Below are 24,176 nucleotides of genomic sequence, written 5' to 3'. Positions count from 1 at the left end.
ATCTGATAGTCGTTCCCCCCCCCCAATTTTATTGGAGAAAGATAAATGCTAGTGGCCTTCATCTGATGCTCCTAGTTGTCTTACGGTACAGCCCTGAAGGGAGGAGAACAACCCATTTTGCTTTCATTGGAATGCATGGAAGAATTCATTTTATTCCTTTTCTGGGTTCACCTGAACAGCATTTATTAGTTTCTAATGACTGTCTGCTAATTTTTGCTGATTCTCTATATACATAGCATACAGGGAGCTCCGATCCTACGGTTACAGCTACCATTGTAACTTTTTTTTACTCTTTTATTCTACACATCCTGCAAACGTCGAATAATAGAATTGGAAGGGACCTCAGAGGTCTTCTAATCCAACCCGCTGCTTGAGCAGGAAACTTTATATCATTGCAGGCACATGTTTGTCCAATCTCTTTGTGAAAGCCTTCAGTTCTGGAGCACTCACGACTTCTGATTGGTTAATTGCTCTCACCATTAGGAAATGTCATTGGTTAATTGCTCTCACCATTAGGAAGTTTCTCCTTAGTTTTAGGTTGCTTCTCTTCTTGGTTAGTTTCCAACCATTGTTTCTTGCCTTGCCTTTTGGTGCTTTAGAAATAGACAGTCACTTCTAGGAAACAGTATCGGTTCTCCTGTTTGAGCAGGAGGCTGGACTAGAAGACCTCCAAGGTCCCTTCCAGCTCTATTCTATTCTAAATTATCTTGAGTTTGTAGGAGCCCTCAAATATTGGAACAGTGCTATCATGTACCCACTTACCTTTCTTTTCATTAGACTGGACATACCCAGTTCCTATAACTGTTCTTTGTATGTTTAAACCTGCATCCCCCTAATCATTTTTTTTTTGCTCTTCTATGCACTCTTTCCAGAGTCTCAACATCTTTTTTGTATTGTGCTGATTAGAACTGGATGTAGTATTCCAAGTGTGGAATACTGACAGTCCTTGATATCTACAGGGTGTTGCAACTACAGTATTCAACAAATTACCGAAACCACCATAAAAAGCAAAGGAATAATTTTTTTTTTAAAAAAAAGCAGGTTAAAATGCAACTATCTCTAAGGAGCATCAAAGCTTTAACAAATATCCAAGAGAAACTGGGAGCAATCTCCTCTGTTTGAAAGGAAAGCTAACCAAGAGGGAGCGAGGTAAGTTAGTCAAGGAGAAGAAAAATAAACTAGCCAAGAGGGAGCAACATTAGAAGCTTTGCCAGAAAAAAGAGGATATGAGTAAGGATATGACTGACATACCTTTTCATCTGTTGATTTTAAGCATAGAAACACACTTAAAAAAATTCTATCCAACTTTTAACTGCTGATAGAGAATTGATTCCTTATGCAAATTCTTGGGTGCGTAAGATTGACAGAGATTGCCCTTCCTTTCGAATTCACCTTGGGGACATCTTGAGATGCGGTGCTGGTTACTGCTTCTCCAGCTTTAAAAAAAGGATTGGATTAATTAGTGGAAGCTATGGGAATCAAAAAGCAGAGACCTCATCCTGCCAACAAAAGTGCATATAGTCAAGGCTACGGTTTTCCCAGTTGCCATGTATGGCTGTGAAAGTTAGACCATAAGAATGGCTGAGCACCAAAGAATTAAGGTCTTTGAACTATGGTGCTAGAGAAGACTCCTGCGAGTCTCTTGGACTGCAAGGTAATCAAACCGGTCAGTCCTAGAGGAGATCAACCCTGATTGCTCTTTAGAAGGTCAGATCCTGAAGATGAAACTCAAATACTTTGGCCACCTATTGAGAAGGAAGGACTCACTGGAGAAGAGCCTAATGTTGGGAAAGATTGAGGGCAAAAGAAGAATGGGATGACAGAGAATGAGATGGCTGGATGGAGTCACCGAAGCAGTAGGTATGATCTTAAATGGACTCCAGAGGATGGCAGAGCACAGGAAGGCCTGGAGGAATGTTGTCCATGGGGCCGTGATAGGTCGGACATGACTTCACAACTAACAATAAATGGGAATCAATATCTATTAACTTTAATGGCAGTGTGGCTTCCTCTGAAGGCCATCTGCTAGGAGACTAGTAGGCTTCCTGGTACAGTTGGTTAGCTAATGTGACAACAGGCAGCTGGGCTAGATGGACATTGCTTATGTTCTTACTCCAAGGGTGCATTTCCTTGGAAAATGTTGTGTTTCTCTTCCAAGAAGCTGTTTCAGTTCTTATGTTGTCCCATTTTCTACAAGGTCTGCTGGCTTTCTACTCTTTACAGCTGCATTTATCTTCAGTAAGGATAATAAAATCAAAGTGCTCTAAATTTGGAAGGAACCACGAGCACCCTTGAGTTCAGCCCTCTGTAGTGTGAAAGAAAACCAATGAAACATCCTTAAGAGCCTCTTCTGAAAAAACCTCCAGGGACTGAGAACTTCCAGCCTCTGTAGATAGGCTGTGCCATTTTATATACATCTGACAGAATCCCCCCCCCCCTATATTTAAACTAAATATAGGTAGCTGCAACTTACACCCATTATTATTTCTGGTTTCTATGGCAGTGAAATATAGCTCCTGATGATGTATCCTAGGGCATCTTTTATATACCTAAACAATGAAACTGAGTCTTTGCAGGAGTTTTTCCCCCCTCCAGATTGAACATCCAAGATTTTCTTAGCCTTCCCTGTCATTAGGCTTGTCCTCATCTTTGTCATTGTCCTCTGAATTCATTCTAACCTGTCAATATTCTTTTGGAAATCTGGGGTTCAGGTATGGACTCACCTGTGCAGAGTAGAGGGAGATAAGTACTTCAGATATCTTAGAAACAGTGGAGGGTTTCACATTTTGTTACCATCAGTTCGCTTCTGCGCCTGCGCCCAGCCTCAAAATCTGCCTAAATAGGACAGCATATAGCTGGGGCAGATGGGCAGGCCCACCCACGATTTCCATTACCAGTTGGGGGAATTGGTACGAACTGGTTGAATACCACCTCTACTTAGATATAAAGTTTCTCCCAATGTAGCTCAGAACTGTATTAGTCATTCTAGAAGCTCTCTCATTCTGCTGGCTCATATTCAGAGAGTGGTCAATAATTTCCAATATTGTAGGGGCTGCCACAAAGAAGAGGAAGTCAAGCTATCCTCCAAAGCACCTGAGGGTGGAAACTAATCAAGGAGAGAAGCAATTTAGAACTAAGGAGAAATTTCCAGACAGTTAGAACAATTAATCAGTGGAACAACTTGCCTCCAGAAGTTGTGAATGCTCCAACACTGGAAGTTTTTAAGGAGAGATTGGATAACCATTTGTCTGAAGGGTTTCTTGCCTAAGCAGGGGATTGGACTAGAAGACCTCCAAGGTCCCTTTCAATTCTGATCTTCTGTCTTCTGTATTTGCAAATTGACTTCAACCCCTTCACATATTAATGTTTCTTCCCACGGCAACTTCCTTACTATCTATTCTAGTTTATGAGAACCTGACTTTTCTAAACCCATGGTTGGAGTTGGTTGATGTGTTGATCAAGAGTCAAGAAACCTAAGAATGCATGGCCGCTTGTATCAAAATATCCATTATTTTAATATCTTCACTAAACTTATCCCTGATACGAAAGACTAAATCCAAGGTAGGAGACCCTTTAGTCTCTAAATAAAACTTCAAAAGAAAAAAAAAATGTCAAGAATTCATCTAGCATCTTGAATTGTTTGGCAGAATTCGTTTTCCAATAGATATCTGAGTAACGGAAGTTTCCCATCACAACCATTTCATGCTTTTTTTGAGAGTTCAGGTATCTACTTCAGATACTGTCAGGTATCTGCTTTAATAAATCTTTGCTCACTTCTTCTGACTGGTTTTATGGTCTGTAGCAGAGTCCTAGCAAGGATCCTTTCTATTACCTTGTCCTTTCATCTGAACCCAGATGCTTTTAACAGTGGACCACAGAGCTGGTACTTTCATTCCTGACAATATTAATTGGATAGTGTGCAATATTAATTGCATATTTGGCACTGTTACTTGCATTCTGTAGCTTTCCCCAGTAAACAGGAAACATAACCAGAAGAGCTAATTCTACCCTATTATACAATTCCATTAACACAAGCATGCAAATTTGAAAATACAAATCTCCCACTGTCTCTTTTTACATTCTGCTAAATTAAGGAGGATCCTGTCTGATGTTTTTTTTCTTGGCTTGCTATGCAACTGTGGGGTCCCCCCCACATTTATCTGATCAATCCCTAGACAACATCTCATCTTCATTTCCTAAGGTAGATTCCATATACCATAATATATATTTCACCCAACTGCTGAGATTGCTGGTTTGGCTCTAATAACATTTATTCTGGGTTTAAAAATAAATATTTTTAGGAATATGACGTCAAAAGCGAAAGAGGAGTTAACGAAGAAATTGGGTATCCAAATTGTCAAAAAAGTTAAATATCTTGGTGTACATTTATCTGCGAGGTGTATGACCATCAAAGAAGATAATTATACTAATTTGATTAATAAAACTAAGAAAGATCTAGAAAGGTGGAAAAACCTACAACTATCCCTGATGGGTAGGATCGCAGTTATAAAAATGAATATATTACCAAAATTTCTTTTTCTATTTCAGAATATTCCCATTAAATTAGAAAAAAGTGTCTTCAAGGATTTGAATCAATTGGTTTCGAAATTTATTTGGCAGGGAAGAAAACCAAGAATAAAACTTAAGGCTATGCAAGACACTAAGGAAAAAGGAGGATTTGGCATACCAGATTGGGAACTCTATTATACTGAGGCCATACTAACATGGCTAAGGGAACAGATAATGCTGAAAAATAAAAGATTACTCAAATTGGAAGGCCATGACCTCCAAGCATGTCTTTCTCTGGTATGAAAAAAGATCTGCACACAAATATTTTAGTAGACATTACATCAGACAATCTCTGTTACTAATATGGTACAAAATTAAACATGACCACTATACCAAAATACCTATTTGGCTATCTAGGATGGAAACATACATACACCCAAATTTAATCAATATGGAAAATATAGTCACATATAAAGAGTTATTGAACAGACAGGGGGAGCTCAAAACTAGATCAGAATTGACATCACTAGGAGTACAAGTAGAATGGTGGTCTTTCTTATCTACAGATACAATCAAGGTATGCACAGGATAGGAAGAAGGAAGAAGGAAGAATGAAGAATGAAAGACTACACAATATTAGATAAACTTTTGATACAGTCAGAAAATAGACTGATCAAAGTGCTGTATAGATTCTTGTTGGAATATAAGCTAGAGGAGGAACATGTCAAAGAAACCATGGTCGCCTGGGCGAAAAATTTCGGTTACAATGTGGAATTGGCTAAGTGGGAAAAACTTTGGATACTTAATCAGAAACTAACATTGGCTACGGCGTATAAAGAAAATCTTTATAAGATGTTCTACAGATGGCATCTCCCCCCAGCACGGCTTTCCAAAATGTTCAAAAATCTGGCCCCAAACTGTTGGAAGGGTAAAAAAACACCAGGCACTTTCTATCATATGTGGTGGACGTGAAATGAGGCAAAAAAATATTGGAAAATGATTCAATCATGGCTAGAACAAATGGTGGGAGAACAAATTATGTTTAAACCAGAAACATTTCTCCTAGGCATAATACCGGAGGGGTTTAAGAAAGATACACTCTATCTAATTATACATATACTAACTGCAGCGCGCATAACCTATGCACAGTATTGGAAAAAAGAAAATACATCATCAGAGCTAGATATAATCAGAAAAGTGTTGGCCTGTGCAGAAGCAGATAGGCTCACTCTTGAACCTTAAAAATAAAGGGGAATCAGAATATTTTGAGGTATGAAATAGATTTTATGATTGGTATAAGACAAGATGACAAGACTGGAACAAATGTATATATTGTGATTAGACAGAAGGATAGACAATGTATCAAGTAGTTTAACTGTTAATGGTTGAAACTAGCTGTATATAATGTGACTGTAGGGTCACCCCGACTCCGCGGTATTGCATTGTTTTTAAATGTAAAAATAATAAAAATATATTAAAAATAAATAAATAAATATTTTTAGGGTGTGTGCTGAGGAAATTTTGCTTGGTGTAAAAATAACCCTAATTATTTCAGATATTAGGAAAAAATCAGGGTCGGATAGGGCTGGAAGGACATCTCTCCATGTGAATATAGATTTTTAATATTCACTTTTATTACTTTACAAATTGTATTCATGCATACAAAAGACTTCTCTCTTCTTGTGAAATATGAGCCACAAATATCTATACAGCGTAATGAACATAATGTATAACAAGTATTATCATCCAAATTGTGGCTCACCCAACTATAAGTAAGTTAATAAAAAGATCATTTGAGTAATTTGTACAATATTTCCTATCCCAGTAATTAAGAAACAGTGGCATACTTAAAGTAGCCATTCGTCTTCCGGAAGGTTCTTTGTATAAGAGAATGAAATGGGTTTTAATTTCTGTTCTAGCTACACAGCTACTTTCCCAGGTAAGTGACACCTGGGTGACTACTATTTTGCGACAGAATCAAATAGCTGTAGTTTAATTTATGATCTATCTTTAAGGGTGGGTGAAACAGCCATATCATATCACCTCCCCTTCAAACCCAGGTATTTTAAAGAGCTGCTTTGCATGCATGAAATCTTCCAGTGTTGTTGAGAAGTTTTGACAGACTCTGTAGCATATCGTTCATTACAGAGATGGTTCATTCCGGGAAGGCAAGAGAGCTTAGGTGAATTGAATTCAATTTATTTTCTTCTTGGAGGAATACAAGAAAGAGAGGGGGGTTAACTTGCCACATCCAACCCATTGCTCACTGCATGTTCTGCAATGCACAGGTGGTCATCCAAGCATTGATCAAATCCTTCCATGCCCCACCTGACTTTAATTAAAAAGAAATAAAATAGGAAGTTGCAAAGTTGCGCAATTAAGCTTCAACTTTCAGCATCAAGTTTATTTCGAAAAATATCTTGGGGGCACCTGTACAGATTCTTAGAAATAGTGGATAGTTCTAAGCCATTGCTTTGTTTACCCAACGGGAAGGAAGCAGGGGAAGGAAGGAAGGGAAGGAAGGAAGGAAGGGAAGGAAGGAAGGGAAGGAAGGAAAGAGGGATGGAGGGAAGGAAGGAAGGGAAGGAAGGAAGGGAACGAAGGAAGGAAGGAAGGAAGGGAACGAAGGAAGGAAGGAAGGAAGGAAGGAAGGGAAGAAAGGAAGGAAGGAAGGAAGAAAAGGAAGGAAGGAAGGAAAAAATATCACAGTGTATAGTTTATACTATTCTCACTGTATAAATGGGGCATAGTATTCTCCCCTCAGTGTGACTGCAGGGTCTACATCCAACTATAGATCACATGGTGACTGGGTATAAGCTGAGAACATATATTGGGCCAGTATCTGATTTTTTAAATATAAGCAATGCTGTGCTTTAATGGCTAGATGGCCTAGACCAGGATTGTCAAACTCTCAGCCTGTGGGCAAGAAGCATCATGTGCTGGCCACGCCCATGCCTGGTTTAGTGAAGGGGAAAAAATCCTTATACATCACATGATGCTGCTGTGATGACATGAGTTTGATACCCCTGGCCTAAACGTTGGTATACTGAATATAGATCTTTTTAACATTCATATTTTTACATCTTGAAGAAATGTTTATATAGATTGCAAAGTCCATGTATGATATGTCATACGCTAAACAAACAAACAAACAAACAAACAATTTGAATAGTAAACATTTTAGGGAACTCAAGGAGAGCTGGAAGCAACTAATAACAATCTCAGGTATTTTACTAATTGATGCCATGGCATCCTCTAAGAAGTAAGAGAGAACAGACAGTTCTTCAGATTCCTCTGCCTTTAGGATAAGTCATAAACTCTCTAACATCAGAATCACCTCTCAAAAATATGAAGTGCTGTGGTGGCACAGTGGTTAGAATGCGGTACTGCAGGCTACTTCTGCTGACTGCCAACTGCCTGCAATTTGGCAATTCGAATCTCACCAGGTTCAAGGTTGACTCAGCCTTCCATCCTCCCAAGGTCAGTAAAATGAGGACCCGGATTGTTGGGGGCAATATGCTGACTCGGTAAACTACTTAGAGAGGGCTGTAAACTACTTAGAGAGGGCTCTGAAGCCGTATATAAGTCTAAGCGCGATTGCTGTTGCTATCTCGGTCCACTTCCCAGATCTTATGATCTAGAGATACTAACATAGCCACACATCCCACATGGATGCTAGGTTTGTGAAGGATAGAACTTGGAGTAAAGGTATACTTCACATTAGTTCAATAAAACTGCATGGATTTGTAGCATGAATGAAATGCTACTTGAATGAAAGATGGGGGAAATGCAGCCTATAGCTACCATCTATGGCAGGGGTGTCCAAACTTGGGGAATTCTGGGAGTTGAAGTCCACAAGTCTTAAAGTTCCCAAGTTTGGATACCCCTGATCTATGGTCTTCAACAATCTGGACAAGCACTGCACTATTTTCTATCTAGATATTGCTCCTTAGTAATCATCTAGATCCAGAGAATCCTCAACCTACGACCACAATTGAGCTCAAAATTTCTGTTGTTAAGCGAGACATTTGTTAAGTGAGTTTTGCCCCATTTTATAACCTTTTCTGCCACAGTTGTTAAACGAATCACCGAAATTGATAAGTTAGTAGCACAGCTGCTAAGTGAATCTGACGTTCCCCATTGATTTTGCTGGTCCAAAGGTTGCAAAAGGGGATCACGTGACCTTGGGATACAGAAACGGTCATAAGTATGAGTCAGAATTTTGATCACATGATCGTGGGGATGCTACAAAGGTTGTAAGTGTGAAAAACGGTCATAAGCAGGGGTGGGGTATTGGGGGTTCAGACGGGTTCAGGCGATCCTCTAGCTAGGATTCTGCCCAGTTTGGTGAACCCTGAAATGCTACCTCTGGCTGGCCATGCCCACCCCTCCCAGGAGTACCCACCTCATCCCTCCCGTCCCAGGAGTCTCCCAACTCACCCTCCCCTCCCAGGAGTCTCCAGGGCGTGGTCTGTTCATCATGCCGAGTAAGTGCAAGGCCCGTGTGGAAGCTGGGGGAGGGGGGAAACAGGCCTACTGGAGATTCTGGAAGTCTGGAAACTGGCTTGTTTCCTGCCTCCAGAGCCCAGAGAAGCAGTTTTCGCCCTCCCAGAGGCTCAAGGAAAGCTTCCGGAGCCTTCCCGTGCTTTCAATAGACGGTATTGGTTCTGCTCCCATCGTTTTGATTCACACTTCTCTAAGATCTACAAACCAAAGAGCAAATCTTTAACGTAGTTGGTGTGCTGAAGACGAATTGAACTATACTTTCATTCTGGTCAGAGATGAATAAAAGTTATTTGACATTTCCTAGGCAGTAAAGACAATCAGGGTAGACAACGCAGCACTGTATTTGCTGGATCGCGAGGTCATGCATGATTTTAGACAACTTTTCACACATGCTTGCACACACACACACACACACACACCTGACCTTTCAGCATCTATTTACAAGTATGTGTTGGAGGGTTTATCTAAAGAAAGAAAGAAAAATGCATCAGGGCATTTTATTTTTACCTGTGCGAATGGTTCAGAGCAAGATCAGGCTTTCTCATCTTCAAGTAGCAGTTTACAAGCTTGGTTTCAATAAAACTGGCGATACTTGAAATATCTCTTGGACAGGCTTCAAAGGGCTTCCCTAAAGCTGCACCTTTGCTGCAAAGCTTCAAAAAAGAAAAGGAAAAGGAAAAGAAAAGAAAGCCAAAACATGAAACAGAGTGAAAACACTGACTTACTTTTAGTTTGATAATAAGTAAATTACATTCAGGGATGAAATGAAATATAGTATGATCTAGGTTTTGCACAGAGAAACATACTGTGCTTACTATATAACCTTGAAGGAGAAGTTAATATGTTAACCTCATAGCCTTCATGCAGGGAGTTAAAATTCAGAGATATGGGCTTACCTATGACCAAATTTTTAACGGACGCGGTGGCTCAGTGGCTAAGACGCTGAGCCTGGGAGTGCCCCCTGTGCATGTGCCCCCCCCAATGAAGACCAGTTGGCTGGCAGGAGGCCTGTGTGCATGCACGGTTCAGCTGGGCTGGCCGACAGCTGGTGTGCCCACAGAGAGGGCTCTACATGCCACCTCTGGCATGCATGTCATAGGTTCACCATCACAGTTCTAGGATCCGTCATCTGATTCGAAGTGTCAAATTTCCTTTTTGTGACACTGAATAAGGTCTGTGTGGAAAAGTAGCAGGGAAAGATATTATCTAGAAGGCCTTTGATGTTTGGAGTCTTAGATATCTATATACCCATAACAGCTTCATGGGCTATGCATTCTCTTTCCCTCATGTTCATTGTTGGCGCACGATTAAATGCTACTCTTTGACTAAGATTCCCAAAGAGACTTCTTTGAACATATGATGGATGAACTGAATGGACCATTAGAAACATTTTTTCCCAGCGATAAGACAAAGAGTTTGATTTTCATATCCTTCAGTCAGGGAGAAAAGGTGATTTCCCCAAAGAAATTTTAAAAACTCCTCTCTCAATTTTTTACTTGCACAGCTCTGAAGAGTTTCAGATTCGCTTGGATCCATCCACCAAGAAAATTGTGAAAAAAATTAAGTGGAAAAATCATATTGAAATGGAAATCATTTCTGCTCTTAATTCTTGCTTTATGGAAGGGAATCACATGAGAAGTGGATTGCAGAATACTTTACGGAGGCAACAGGTTTATTTTCAGATTTAGAATAGAATAGAATAACAGAGTTGGAAGGGACCTTGGAGGTCTTCTAGTCCAACCTCCTGTCCAGGCAGGAAACCCTACATCACTTCAGACAAATGGCTATCCAACATCTTCTTAAAGACTTCCAGTGCTGGGGCATTCACAACTTCTGGAGGCAAGCTGTTCCACTGATTGATAGTTCTAACTGTCAGGAAAATTTCTCCTCAGTTCTAAGTTGCTTCTCTCCTTGATTAGTTTCCACCCATTGCTTCTTGTCCTCCCCTCATGTTCTTTGGAGAATAGTTTGATTCTCTCTTTTTTGTGACAACCCCTGAGATTAGTTTGCACCCATTGCTTTTTTTCTACCCTCAGGTGCTTTGGAGAACAGTTTGACTCCCTCTTCTTTGTGGCAACCCCTGAGATATTGGAAGACTGCTATCATGTCTCCCCTAGTCCTTCTTTCTATTAAACTAGACATACCCAGTTCCTGCAACCGTTCTTCATATGTTTTAGTCTCCAGTCCTCTAATCATCTTTGTTGCTCTTCTTTGCACTCTTTCATTGTGGTGACCAAAACTGGATGCAGTATTCCAAGTGTGGCCTTACCAAGGCATTATAAAGTGGTATTAACCCTTCACGTGATCTTGATTCTATCCCTCTGTTTATGCAGCCTAGGACTGTGTTGGCTTTTTTGGCAGCTGCTGCACACTGGTTTTCATCCGTGTTCTTCTCCCACAAAATGCAATATAGAATAATCACCCTATCATTGCATGCCTCAAAACCATTCTGAAATTTAAATCCAATGTTCTCTCCCTATTAATATAGAGCGGTTCAGGAGGCACCATAGGAAGAGAGCAATTTTCTCTCCATTTCGTATCTTCTTTTTCTGTGATGACAACAGTGGTTGCAACCTGCACCATTGGATTTCTGACACATGGGCACCAAATGTCTTGGAGAAGTAAATTTGGAGGGATATATTAAATAAGGTAATATATTAGAGCAAGGATGTCCAAACTTGGCAACTTTAAGACTTGTGGACTTCAACTCCCAGAATTCCCCAGCCAGCTGGCTGGGGAATTCTGGGAGTTGAAATCCACAAGTCTTAAAGTTGCCAAGTTTGGACACCCCTGTATTAGAGAGAATAACTTATTTCCATTGAATTTCACTTTCCGCTCTTCCCAGTTCTTTCTGTGGCTTCTTTTGCTAACATTATCAATCGTTATTAATTAAATTGTTGATATGCTTACCTCCAATTAATCACTACTGCTGGTCTAATTGTAAGAAAAGGATTGGAAGATTTGCTTTTGATTAAAAAAAACAGTTTAAAGTTGGGGAATTTGAGTGGGGAAAATACAATGTTATTCTCATTAATCTCTAGCTGAAATTCAGCTTTTCATTTCAGAATGAATGTAGGCAATCAAGTAATTTAAGGCCTCTAGACTTGAAAACATATTGATTAACTTCAAAAAAAAATAATCCCAGTTTTGTGGCAGACTTAAGCGGCTTCCACACAGAAGAGGGGGTTGACCTATTCTCAGAACCCCCTGAAGACAGAACAAGAAGCAATGGATGGAAACTAATCAAGGAGAGAACCAACCTAGAACGAAGGAGAAATTTCCTCATACCCAACAATTAATCAGTGGAACGGCTTGACTTCAGAAAATGCTGATGCTCCATCACTGGAGGTTCCTCTCAACTGTTTGACAGGAGTGGCAAAGCGTGTTCCCAGCAGGGAGCCAAATAGTTTCTTTGTTTGCAGATAAGCGTTTAAATAGGGAAGGCGAATCTGAGAGCCAGCGGGCTGCTACAAACCGCGGGAAGTCGATTAATGCCATTTGAGTCGCTTTTGCCCAAGCGACAGCCTACATACCCTGATAGGGTTTTAAGGCTCAGACCCCTCCAAATTCACTGTCCCACGAGGGACTTTGATGCTGGGGTCACTTTCTGGCACTCCTTATTGTTCCCAACGCCTTAATTGAACCTCCAACTCTTTTCAATCCACATCCAACTTTGTTAAAAGACCGGAGAAAGCGATGACGCAGCCGCCCTCATCGAGGGACTGAGTCAAAAGCTGGGTCTACCAAGCAGGGGCGTGGTTAAACAACGTTATCAGACCAAGTCCTCACAGTGAGTGGATGAAGGTTAACCCAGCCTGGATGCTGCCTCCACCACTAGGGAGAAGGAAGCACTTCACCTTCTGGAGGTCTCACATTTCTATTTCCAGCTTGATTTACCAGACCAGAAACCCTAAAATCAAGCCACAGAAATCAAGTCTTGAATTTGAGCCGGGCTTACAGTCTGTCATGGTGGAAGGACCAAAAGAGTTCCGTGAGTTGTTAATCCTAATTTAGTGTGACATAGCCTGTGACTAAGAGAAATGTACACTGGAGAAAAAAAATGAATTTGGGAGGAAGAATGGAGAAAGAATGGAGAAAGAAGAGAAGGGCTTTCATTCTTGGGTCTTGCTTTACAGCTTCTCCTTTCTCCTACAAAGAGATTCATAGAAACGTGGAATATATGGACTAGAAGGGTTCATGCAGGTTAGCTTTGTCCAGCTTCTTGTTTGGTGTAGAAAGCTATTAATTCCAGGAATGCCCTTCTAGCCCCCATCTCAAAATCTCCAGCTAGGGAAGTCCATCACCTTTTTACACAGACTTTCATTACTTTACCAGACTGGGGAATTCTTCTCATCTTTCAGTCAAAACCTTTATTTTTAATGTTAGCCTTCTGATCCTTTCTTGCTTTCAGTTTCAACAGCGAATGGGACCATTTGGTCTTGCAAAGGACCAGTTGTTTAGGTATTTATTTTTACAGCTATTATGCCTAGTTCCTTAGAGCAATTCTTAGAAAACCAGCCAGGAGTGGAATTTGGAGGTTCTCTGGCACCCGTAGCAGCCCACCCCTGGTTGAGAACTACCTGAACAGTTTGTTCCCCATTTTCAGACTGAGAAGATGTCAGATGTCAGGACTACAGAACCTTGGAATATGCTACATAAATGCTAAATATGACACCTCTTTAAGATGATCTTGCCTTTTCCAGGAAAAAGAAGAGGATTGTGTATGACACTTCTCAGTTTCAAATTGCCATATCATCTTCTTATATGTAAACGCTATAAACCAGGGAGTTCATTGCTTGCAATTTTACTCCTATCATGTATATATCCTTTGAAGTGTTTCAGTGAGGATAAGATCTAAATGCAACTAAAACTCACTGAGAAATGTTTTCAAACACCCCAGAAAACACCAAGGTCTTGTCAAACATTTGGATATTTGTTTGGATGTAACATCAACCTTCAAGACTTGATGGAGTTTATATATTCCCTTATTTGCAGACTGCATCTCTCTCTCTCTCTCTCTCTCTCTCTCTCTCTCTCTCTCTCTCTCTCTCTCTCTCTCTCTCTCTCTCTCTCCCTCTCTCTCTCTCTCTCTCTCTGTGTGTGTGTATGTATGTTGCATTTGTGCTGATAAATAAATAAAGGGAGATGAGTATAGATCTATTTCAAGCTATTTAGCTCTCATCAGCTAGCCATACCCTATCTATAGATTTATCTAGTATAGATAGTTCTAGTATAGATCTATACTAGTCTCCCTTTATTTATTTATCAGCACAAATGCAACACAAATGTAACAAAGGCAACGTAAAAGATGGTTTTCTGCCTGGATGGTCCCCTGGAGTGAGCCGAAAAACAGAAAAGGGAAGCAGTGTGCTCCCTCCTATATTTGGGTATACCAGGGGTTGTGACACAATACATACATACATACATACATACATACATACATGTGTGTATGTATGTATGTATGTATGTATGTATGTATGTATGTATGTACGTACGCACGTACTTATCTATATATCTGTATGCCCTTAATAATTTCCCCAAGTTCAAAAGTAAGGGGACTGCCAGGTTTTAAATATTGACAAATGTCAGGTGGTTTTGCATGAAAGATGTCCTCTGAATTCTTTGAAAGGAAACTTTTATTGACTTGCGAATTCTGAAGAATTCAGTTCTTCACATTTGAAGAATTTATTGAACGTTTTGATGTGGAATGGAAAAAATGAACTTGGATTTAAAGTGTTGCAGTGCCATTAATCATCCTATGGGGAAATCTCAGTATAGTTTTCACATAAAAAGGAAAAGATACAGAAAATAGCAAAACAAATGACCCAAGAGCTAAAGACATTCATTTTTGAGGAAAGATTATTTTTGAAACTTTTTATCTTATGGGAAAACAATATGTGACTTGCTTTGCTGTGGTTTCTCATGATTTGATAAACTTCGGCACAAAAAACACATTTCCCCCCCACATTTATTAAACAAACAGATAATGTTGAGTTTAATTTCCCAGCCAATCTTTGTAAGCATCATTTACTATCAGAATATTGCATAACATTACTCCCTTTTCCTACGGCCCGTTTTGTATTAAAAACAGTAACTTTAGATTCTAAATTGCCAAGTGACTCAATAGTTTCCCAACTCAGCTTAATATTATGTAGCATATTTTTTATATTTGCTTGGATACATATTAGTAGGTACTGTATAAAATTGGTTTTATACATACATGTATTATTCTATTTGCATAGACTACCTATATCCTAATTTACAGTTAAGGACTTATAAATACAGATGACCATGTTCTGCCACCTGGCTTTTTCTATGAGAGGTAAGTAACATTTTGGTTCTTTCATTAACCTTGATTCTGACCATAGCCATCTGCATTGAGTAGATAAGCTCTGCAGAATTTCTTCCCCTTCTTCCTTGTCAATCTTCCTGAACTCCTTTCTGGACTTAACCCTTCTAACTAACAAGCCTTCAGCAATATAAAGCCTTCCTAATCCAACTCAAGTTTGCCAACTCACATTGTTCTTTCATAGATCATACCTCTTCAACAGACAAAGCTATCTACAACGATCCTAGTTTCCAGCCATTATGACCTTGTTTTCTAGTTCTTCCATCTCTTTCTCAAAGTTCAAAATGTCAGGGGTCCACCCACAAGTCCATCACATGGTCCAATCTTCCACTGCCATGCTGGCAGTTGCACCCATCCAGTTCTGGTCAGATGCAGAGGTGCAAAGACAAATGATGATCTTGGCTTTCTAGAAAGAATTTTGTTATGGCTACATAGCATCTAACTCAGTACAATCCCACCTCCCATTTTCCAACAATAGAAAATGCATAGTAAAATTATAGAAAGTGTGGCGGGCCAAAGATCCAAAAGAAAAGATGGCTGCAGGCCTGACACCTTCAGCAGTATAAAAGCTTCCTAATCCAACTCAAGTTTGCCAATCCATATTGTGCTTTGCTAAGGTCATGCCTCTTCAACAGTCAAAGCTATCTACAACGATCATAGTTCCATATAAATGAAACCATAGATCATATAAATTTCCAGCCATTGTGTCCTTGTTTTCTACTTCTCCCATCTCCTTCTCAAAGTTTAAAATTTCACATCTAATGCCAGCCCAGATCTGTGGCCCCTCCTTTTCTCTTCTTTTGTGAACATTTTCTATGAAAAATTAAATTATGCCCTGCTCCCACCTATTTCTTATCAGCAAAACCAGTGCAAAGTGTTTGATTAAATTTCTGTGGTGATATGTGAATAGCCAGCAGGAACCCCAGGCTGATTGCAGATTGTCACAACAAGGAGTTGTGATAGAGCACACAATCAAGTTATTGTCCCCATATCTTGCTTATGGAAGAAGCTGCTTGAATGCTATGGAAACTAAATGGTTGACTCTACACGGATTACGTCTGACTGTTCAAGGTTTTTCTGAGCATCTTCAGTGATCACGTAACATATTGATGTTTTCTTATTACAGAAATGGTCTTTCTTTCAGGAAGTACCTTTTATGGGAGGTTATGGTACTACACATTGGAGTATTGCACACCATTCACTGCAATTTGCTAGATTGTAGGTAGATTTTTATTTATTTCATCAAACATGTATTAGACAACATCTATGTATAAACATGATTTTGGATACATGACATGGATACGCATAAAAAGAAACATTAGGACGGGGATGGTAGGCACATTGGTGTGCTTATGCACGCCCCTTATAGACCTCTTAGGAATGGGGTGAGGTCAACAGTAGACAACCTAAGGTTAAAGTTTTGGCAGTTTGGGGAAGAAACTACATAGTCAGATAGTACATTCCAGGCATTGACCATTCTGTTGCAGAAGTCATATTTTCTGCAGTCGAGTTTGGAGTGGTTTACCTTACGTTTGTATTTATTTATAAATTTAGGCCTTCATCCTAAATTTGTTGTACCTGATGAAGAAAAAAAAATATTCTGGATGGTGTTATCCAATAGTGAATTCCGAGAAAGAGGATGGGAAACTAGAATAATGAACCACTTCCCAACAAGTATCTTCCCAATGCTTTGGGACTAACTTAAACAGTATTTTAGGACTGAGAGTTTCAGCAATTGCACATCCGAAGAGAGTCAGGTTGAGAAAGGGTCTGGCGAATGATTGAATGAGTTGCTATCTGTGTATGTGTGCGTTTATATATAAAAAAAAAAATTCAAATTATATCTTAGTGCTATCACTGCTCACTGTTCAATCTGCCTTGCTTCCTTAAGCAATTCAACATTTTAGTGACAGCTTAGGATACATTTTCAGCTGAGTGAGCTGATTAAAAAAAAATCATGTTTTTATTGTTAATGAGTGATGTGTAAATAACTTCCTGCACAATATCTTGAAATTTTCATTTCATGTTAATTCAATACTAAATCTACATGCAGCTGCCATCCAAGTGCCGCTAAATTTACTAGGCTTTATGCAAACTCTTCTGCAATTGCTGTCATTGAGTTTTATTATCTGTTATTCTTGTGGTGCTGTCAATGAGCTAGGTGGACATTGACAATGTTGGGGGTCTGAAATGCATGGTAATATCTTGGCCCAGGAAGGTTTTTATGAGTGATTTGTATTAACTAGGGTAGTTATTTATTCTTGGAATTTGTTTGCAACACCCTAGATCAGTGGTTCTCAACTTGTGGGTGGGGACCCCTTTGGGGGTCGAACGACCCTTTCACATGGGTCGCCTAAGACCATCGGAAAATACATATTTTCAATGGTCCTAGGAACCGAGACACCAATGTTATGGTTGGGGGTCACCACAACATGAGGAACTGTATTAAAGGGTCACGGCATTGGGAAGGTTGAGAACCACTGCCCTAGATGTACATACTGAATGCTGGTTCAGATAGCTGGATCCTTTGCTTTGTAGGAAAACACATATACCTAAAGTATATACCTAAAACACATATACCAAACTTACTTAGCACAGTGCCAAAGACAGTTACATCCTATCAATGGCTTTTGAGTAGATCTTATCTACTTATCTACTCTTAATGAGTGAAAAAAATATATTTATGAGTTAGTGCTTCCATATTACACTATTTATTTTTTTTAAAAAAAGATGTCACTGGTATGAATATGCCGCTTCTTGGATTATCTGGGAGCCTATTTAGATAGATAATATGAAATCAGCTCATTAGCTTCATTTAAATCAGATCTTGTATTGTACCATATCTTTACTGGTAAAACAGTTTGGCTGCATTAAAAGCATTTTCACTGCGTTATGTTTCCTTTTTTCCTGAGCATGAGCTCTCCCCCTCCCAAAAAATAGCACATGTAAGTTTGCGATAAAGTTCATTTATGTACAGCAATGATTGACCAATGATTGTGATATCTGCCTGGGACAGATATGAGCTGAAAGGGTTGTTTCACTATGGAAATGCCCTTTAGTTAAATAATGTCATATTTTGGGACTTCAGAAATGTGCCTTCTCAATCATGGCACCTGGCAGAAGAATCAGATTTTCTTGGCGTTCCAGGTGGCTCCCACGTTGATGATATTTGAGAGGGCCTTAAAGATGTACAGTAGCTGTTCTCCAAGGCTTGGAGCAAGTTGGCTGGATGCCCCTTATGACAGGGCTGTCAAACTCTCAGCCTATGGGTCAGATGTGTCACGCGCTGGCCATGCCCATGCCCGGTTTGGCGAAGGGGAAAAAAAGTCCCGATATGTCACGAGACACCGCCATGGTTTCGCGAGTTAGACACCCCTACCTTATGGGATGAATTTGTATATGTTTTATGTTTTGGCAGGAGTTGCCATTTTTTCTTTATTTTTATTTTTACTTTATTTATCTTATGTTTTTTATATTAAATAAAATGCATATTTTATTTTATTTTATATTTTATTTTATTAATATCCCATTGTGAGATACCAGAGTTATTCTGGAGTTATTCAGTGCCTAGGAACATATAAATTAAATTAAGCATTGGATTTTAATTTTAAAAAGGAAAAGATGAAACTATGAACAAATGCAGATAATGGTCGGGCTTTATTTTCTGTTTTAAAAATGAAAGGTTGAGTGGAATTTGCCTTTAGATTGAGGTTGATATACACAGCTGGTCGGTGGCTTGGCATTCAACTTGATGTAGTTTTTATGCAAATTGTTATATTAGGAAATTGAGTTCCTATTATGAGTAAACAATGTACTGTGCTTATAGCCAATACCTTCCTTCCTTCCTTCCTTCCTTCCTTCCTTCCTTCCTTCCTTCCTTCCTTCCTTCCTTCCTTCCTTCCTTCCTTCCTTCCTTCCTTCCTTCCTTCCCTCCCCCTCCCTCCTCAATTGGATGGTTAAAAAGTATCTTTCTCACTTTTTTTCTAAAGAGAAGACAATGTCTATGAAATTGTCATAAATGTAGTGCAGATTTCCAAAATTAATTTCTAACACTGTGTGGATGTCCTATCTTTCATGACACAATCATCTTTGTTGTAGTATACAGCCTCCCTGATTTCTCATACTTCAATTTAATTTCCATGGAGGGGGAAAATAACTACTTCTTGCCATTCCATTTCCCCAAAGATAAATAACACTTTTAAAATACATTAGAAATACATTCCAAAGTACTCTGAGAATAAAATAGAAACACGTGAGCTTTTATTTTTTGCAGGAGAGTAAATCTTTTGGGAATATTATATTTTTATGGAATTAACAGACAGATTTTGGTACATTTTCGGCACAATAGTGCTTTAAATATTACTTCTGTGTTCCCCCCCAGAACGAAAATTTTACAGGGTCCCTTTCAGATGGTGAGTTTTTCTGCCAGTCAGTCTTTCAATTTCACATCTATCTATCGATCTATCGATCTATCTATCTATCTATCTATCTATCTATCTATCTATCTATCTATCTATCTATCTATCTATCTATCTATCATCTATCTATCTATCTATCTATCTATCTATCTATCTATCTATCTATCTATCTATCATCTATCTATCATCTATCTATCTATCATCTATCTATCATCTATCTATCATTTATCTACAGGGTCAGAAGGACTGAAATTATTAAGTGTGACAGCAATAGCAATCATAATGAATGTACTTCTTGGGTTGAGTAATTTACCATAGATGTCTTGAGCAACTATTAATGTCTTGAGAATTAAGAGCATTAATTAAGAAGTTCTCACCTAAGATCAAGTCAAGTATCCCTCAAAGCTGTGGTGTCAGGGTTCCAAGTAACACCCCCAACGAAAGAAGACTCCAAGGCTTGAGTTTCCTCAACGATCCATTTTATTAGTGATGTCATATTGACACATCTGGGAAAACCTGAATCTGAAAGTTTCCAGGTTTTCCCCACCCAAAATGAAAGTCCAAGTCCCTGCCCAGCACCCACATGTCCATCACATGGTCCAATCAGGCACCATCTGAACTGGAGATGTCTCTCAGTCACCTCATCGCAGCTGCAGGATCAGTTGACCTTGACTCTCTGAGAAAGAAATGTTATTTAGACTATATATCTCCCATACTCCATATAATCCCCCCTCCCGTTTTCCCACAGTAGAAAATGTGGTAAGCCTGAAGGCCCAATGCAAAAGATGGCTTCCAAGTCTGACATATTTCTTGACCCCGAAAGTGCTGAAGCTAAGTCTATTTAAATCAAAGGTTTTAAAACATAAAAGTGGTTCTTAAAATGGTTGACCTAACTCAATTGGTTTCCTTGTTTCAAATGATGTCATTATCTCCACAAAAAAACCAACTCCCCCCCAAAAACAAATAAAAACAAAAACAGACTCTGTTGTTTTACACAACTGTCTCGACTCATAAAAAAAGAGTCACCTTGCAGTGAGATGGGTGACAAACATATTTCATAAATAAATAATTAAACAAATATTTTCAGATTACCCAATTAATCCTTAAATATGCCCAAATTGTCTCCCCTGTTGAATAATCATGTCTGATTGGGGGGGGGGGTAATTACACCCAGTTTAGGAACCTTTGGTGTAGAGCAGGGGTGTCCAAACATGGGAACTTTAAGACTTGTGGACTTCAACTCCCAGAATTCCCGGAATTCTGGGAGTTGAAGTCCACAAGTCTTAAAGTTCCCAAGTTTGGACACCCCTGGTGTAGAGAGACTTTAGTTCAAGACATTTGTGAGAAAATGCCCTTGAAAAGTCAAAAGCAGGGTTGTCCAAAGTTGGGAACTTTAAGACTTGTGGACTTCAACTCCCAAAATTCTGTTCCCAAGTTCCCAAGTTTGGACACCCCTGGTCAAAAGTCTGTAACATCCACTGGGAAAGACAGAGACTCAAAGAGATGCCTAGCAGACGTTTGCTTGAATAACACACACAAAAAAAGACCTCCTAAACGTTTTGATACTATGTTATCTCTTTTTTTCTTTCTTGAATGTAATTGCCCCATCATCCCTGAGGCATGGCGGAATATTTGGGTATCTGGCTTAGCAAAGGCACTCAGAATCCTGATTTCATGGGATCGCTGGCCCACTGGCTGTCAGGGTTCCAAATAGCATCCAAAAGTAAATCAGAGTCCAAGGCAAAGTACTGCTCAAAGTTCCAATTTATTAAGAGAGCCATGTTGGCATATTTGGGAAAACCCGAATCTGAAAGCTTCCCGGTTTCCCCCACCTAGTTGAAAGTTCAAGATCTTGCCCCCCACACCCACAAGTCCATCACATGGTCCAATCTCCCGCTGCCTTGCTGGCAATTCCACCCATCCAATTCCAGTCAGGTGCAGAGGTGCAAAGACAAAGGATGACCTTGGCTTTCTAGAAAGAATTTGGTTATGGCTAAATAGCATCTAACTCCGTACCATCCCCCCTCCCATTTTCCCACAATAGAAAATCCATAGTAGAATCCAAAAGAAAAGATGGCTGCAGGCCTGACACTGGCATAGCGAACTTGCCTCTGGGGTCCCCTTTTGAGGTTGCTAAGCTTATTTCATAACACAACAATACCAAGGCTGCCAGATGTAATTTAATTGTAGCATAAATGCTAAAGAATTTGAGTGATTTAGCCTAGAGGTGCAGGTCTCGCCTCACAATCGGAAGGCTGTGAGATGAATCCTAGGTAGAGGCAGATATTTCTCTCTCTGGGCACAATGAGATTATAGCGGAACAAGAAGCAATGGGTGGAAACTAATCAAGGAGAGAAGCAACTTAGAACTGAGGAGAAATTTCCTGACAGTGAGAACAATTAACCAGTGGAACAGCTTGCCTCCAGAAGTTGTGAATGCCCCAACACTGGAAGTCTTTAAGAAGATGTTGGATAGCTATTTGTCTGAAACGGTATAGGGTTTCCTGCCTAGGCAGGGTGTTGGACTAGAAGACCTCCAAGCTCCCTTCCAACTCTGCTATTGTATTGTATACTGGCTGAACAAAACTCTGCACTGGCGACAGGAAGGACATCCGGTCAGTAAACATTCCACTCCGTTCAGTTGCCCAGACTCCATCCCGCATAGGATTATGGGGTCATTAAAAGAAGAAGATAGATACTAAAACATTTGCTCACTTATATTTATTCCCAATTCAAGAACTCTGAAGACTGGAAGTTTGTTCATACTTATCCAGTATGACTAAGGGGAAGGGGAAGAGCCAATTACCTTCATATATCATCCCGTTGAACATAATTTAGAATAGAATAGAATAGACCAGACCAAGTGTGGGTACACAAGAAACTTGCCTCCAGTGCAGAAGCTTTCAGTGTATTATGCAAAGAGCAATAATAATCACAATAATGATACTAATAAGAGGTGGGTAGTGAAGAAGACAGGAAGTACAATAATAATACTTCAGCCATAAAACATGGGTAAATATACTTAGACATAAGCCAGTACAGCAGGGGTGTCCAAACTTGGGAACTTTAAGACTTGTGGACTTCAACTCCCAGAATTCCCCAGCCAGCCATGCTGGCTGGGGAATTCTGGGAGTTGAAGTCCACAAGTCTTAAAGTTCCCAAGTTTGGACACCCCTGCAGTACAGTAAGAATTAGATGTTCAGCAGAGTGAAGGCAGGAGGGTTCCGGCTGCCACTACTGCCAGTTCACTGAGGCTCGCGCACAAAAATTGCTCTGTGCATGCGCAGAAGGCAAAAGCAAGATGGCAGCACCTACGCCGCCACTGCGAGAACCAGTTCAGGGGCTTGGCAGGCCTGGGTTGTTGCCGGTTCCAGTGACTCAGGCCGCCAAGGTACTCCCAATTCGACCGACCTGGTAGTAACACACCTCTGCATGAGGGGTAAGAAAAACCTCTCCCTGTAACTTCCGTGGAAATTTCACTGATTGAAGGGTACAGGGTAACATCCTGGCAAAGGAGTAAGACGGTTTTAGGGTGGCAAGGTTAACACTCATTCAGTGCCTTTCCTTCCCTGTCGAATATGAAAATACATCAATCACCTGTTCAGGATCTACAGTAAGCTGCTTTTATTGACTTAGTTTTTCATGCGGTCCCTAGAAGCAGGCTCTGGGCGAAACTGATTGTGTCTGTTATGAGCTTATGTCTTTTGCTGCTGCCGCTCAAATTATATCAAAACAGCCATAATGTATAGAGGTAATCCTTGATTTACAACAGTTCGAAGTTACAATGGCACTGAAAAAGGACTGTTTTTCACACTTACGACCATTGCTGCCTCCCCTGGTCACGTGATCAAAATCCAGCCACTTGGCATCTGACTCATATTTATGACGGTTGCAGTCCCCTGGCGTCATGCGATCTCCTTTTGCGACCTTCTGACAAGCAAAGTCAATGGGGAAGGCGGGTTCCCTAAACGAACCTGTGTCTAACTTAACAGCTGCAGAGGTTCGCTTAACAGCGGTGGCAAGAAAGGTTGTAAAATGGGGCAAAATTCACTTGGCTGCTCTCCCTTAGCAACATAAATTTTGGGCTGAATTGCGGTCATACGTTGAGGACACGGGGATAAAACAGGGCCACATTTTGTGATTCTTTTTTTTTTTGTTCTTTTCTGTTCTGATCTTTTAATTTAATTTGCTGGTTCAAGTTCTGACAAAATCCACATTTCACCCTTTCCCACCCACCCCGCTGGGCTATTTCTGTTCGGAGAACCTATTTCTGTTCTTCTATGTGCCGATGATGCATTATTCCTCTCTTTAGTGGGTCTGAGACTGAATTTCTGTGCTCTTGCCCATTACTGCAGCTAGCTATGCGTGACAACCAAAGTAAAGTTTCTGAGAAGT

The 24,176-nt window shown here is 40.0% G+C and overlaps 1 protein-coding gene across 1 annotated transcript in view; it reads right to left on the bottom strand.

The window, feature by feature from the left end:
- SPATA16 (spermatogenesis associated 16) overlaps positions 1 to 24,176 on the bottom strand; it is a gene marked incomplete at its 5' end in the record, with an annotated part of 212,082 nt that overhangs the window by 163,162 nt on the left and 24,744 nt on the right. The window contains one exon of the mRNA XM_081953463.1: positions 9,523 to 9,668. Coding sequence (XP_081809589.1) covers positions 9,523 to 9,668 — 146 coding nt within the window. The remainder of the gene's footprint in view (positions 1 to 9,522; positions 9,669 to 24,176) is intronic.

Source organism: Natrix helvetica (assembly GCF_964273705.1).
Source record: "Natrix helvetica genome assembly, chromosome: 5".
Taxonomy (NCBI): Eukaryota; Metazoa; Chordata; class Lepidosauria; order Squamata; family Natricidae; genus Natrix; species Natrix helvetica.
This window is presented reverse-complemented; position numbering and strand designations above follow the sequence as displayed.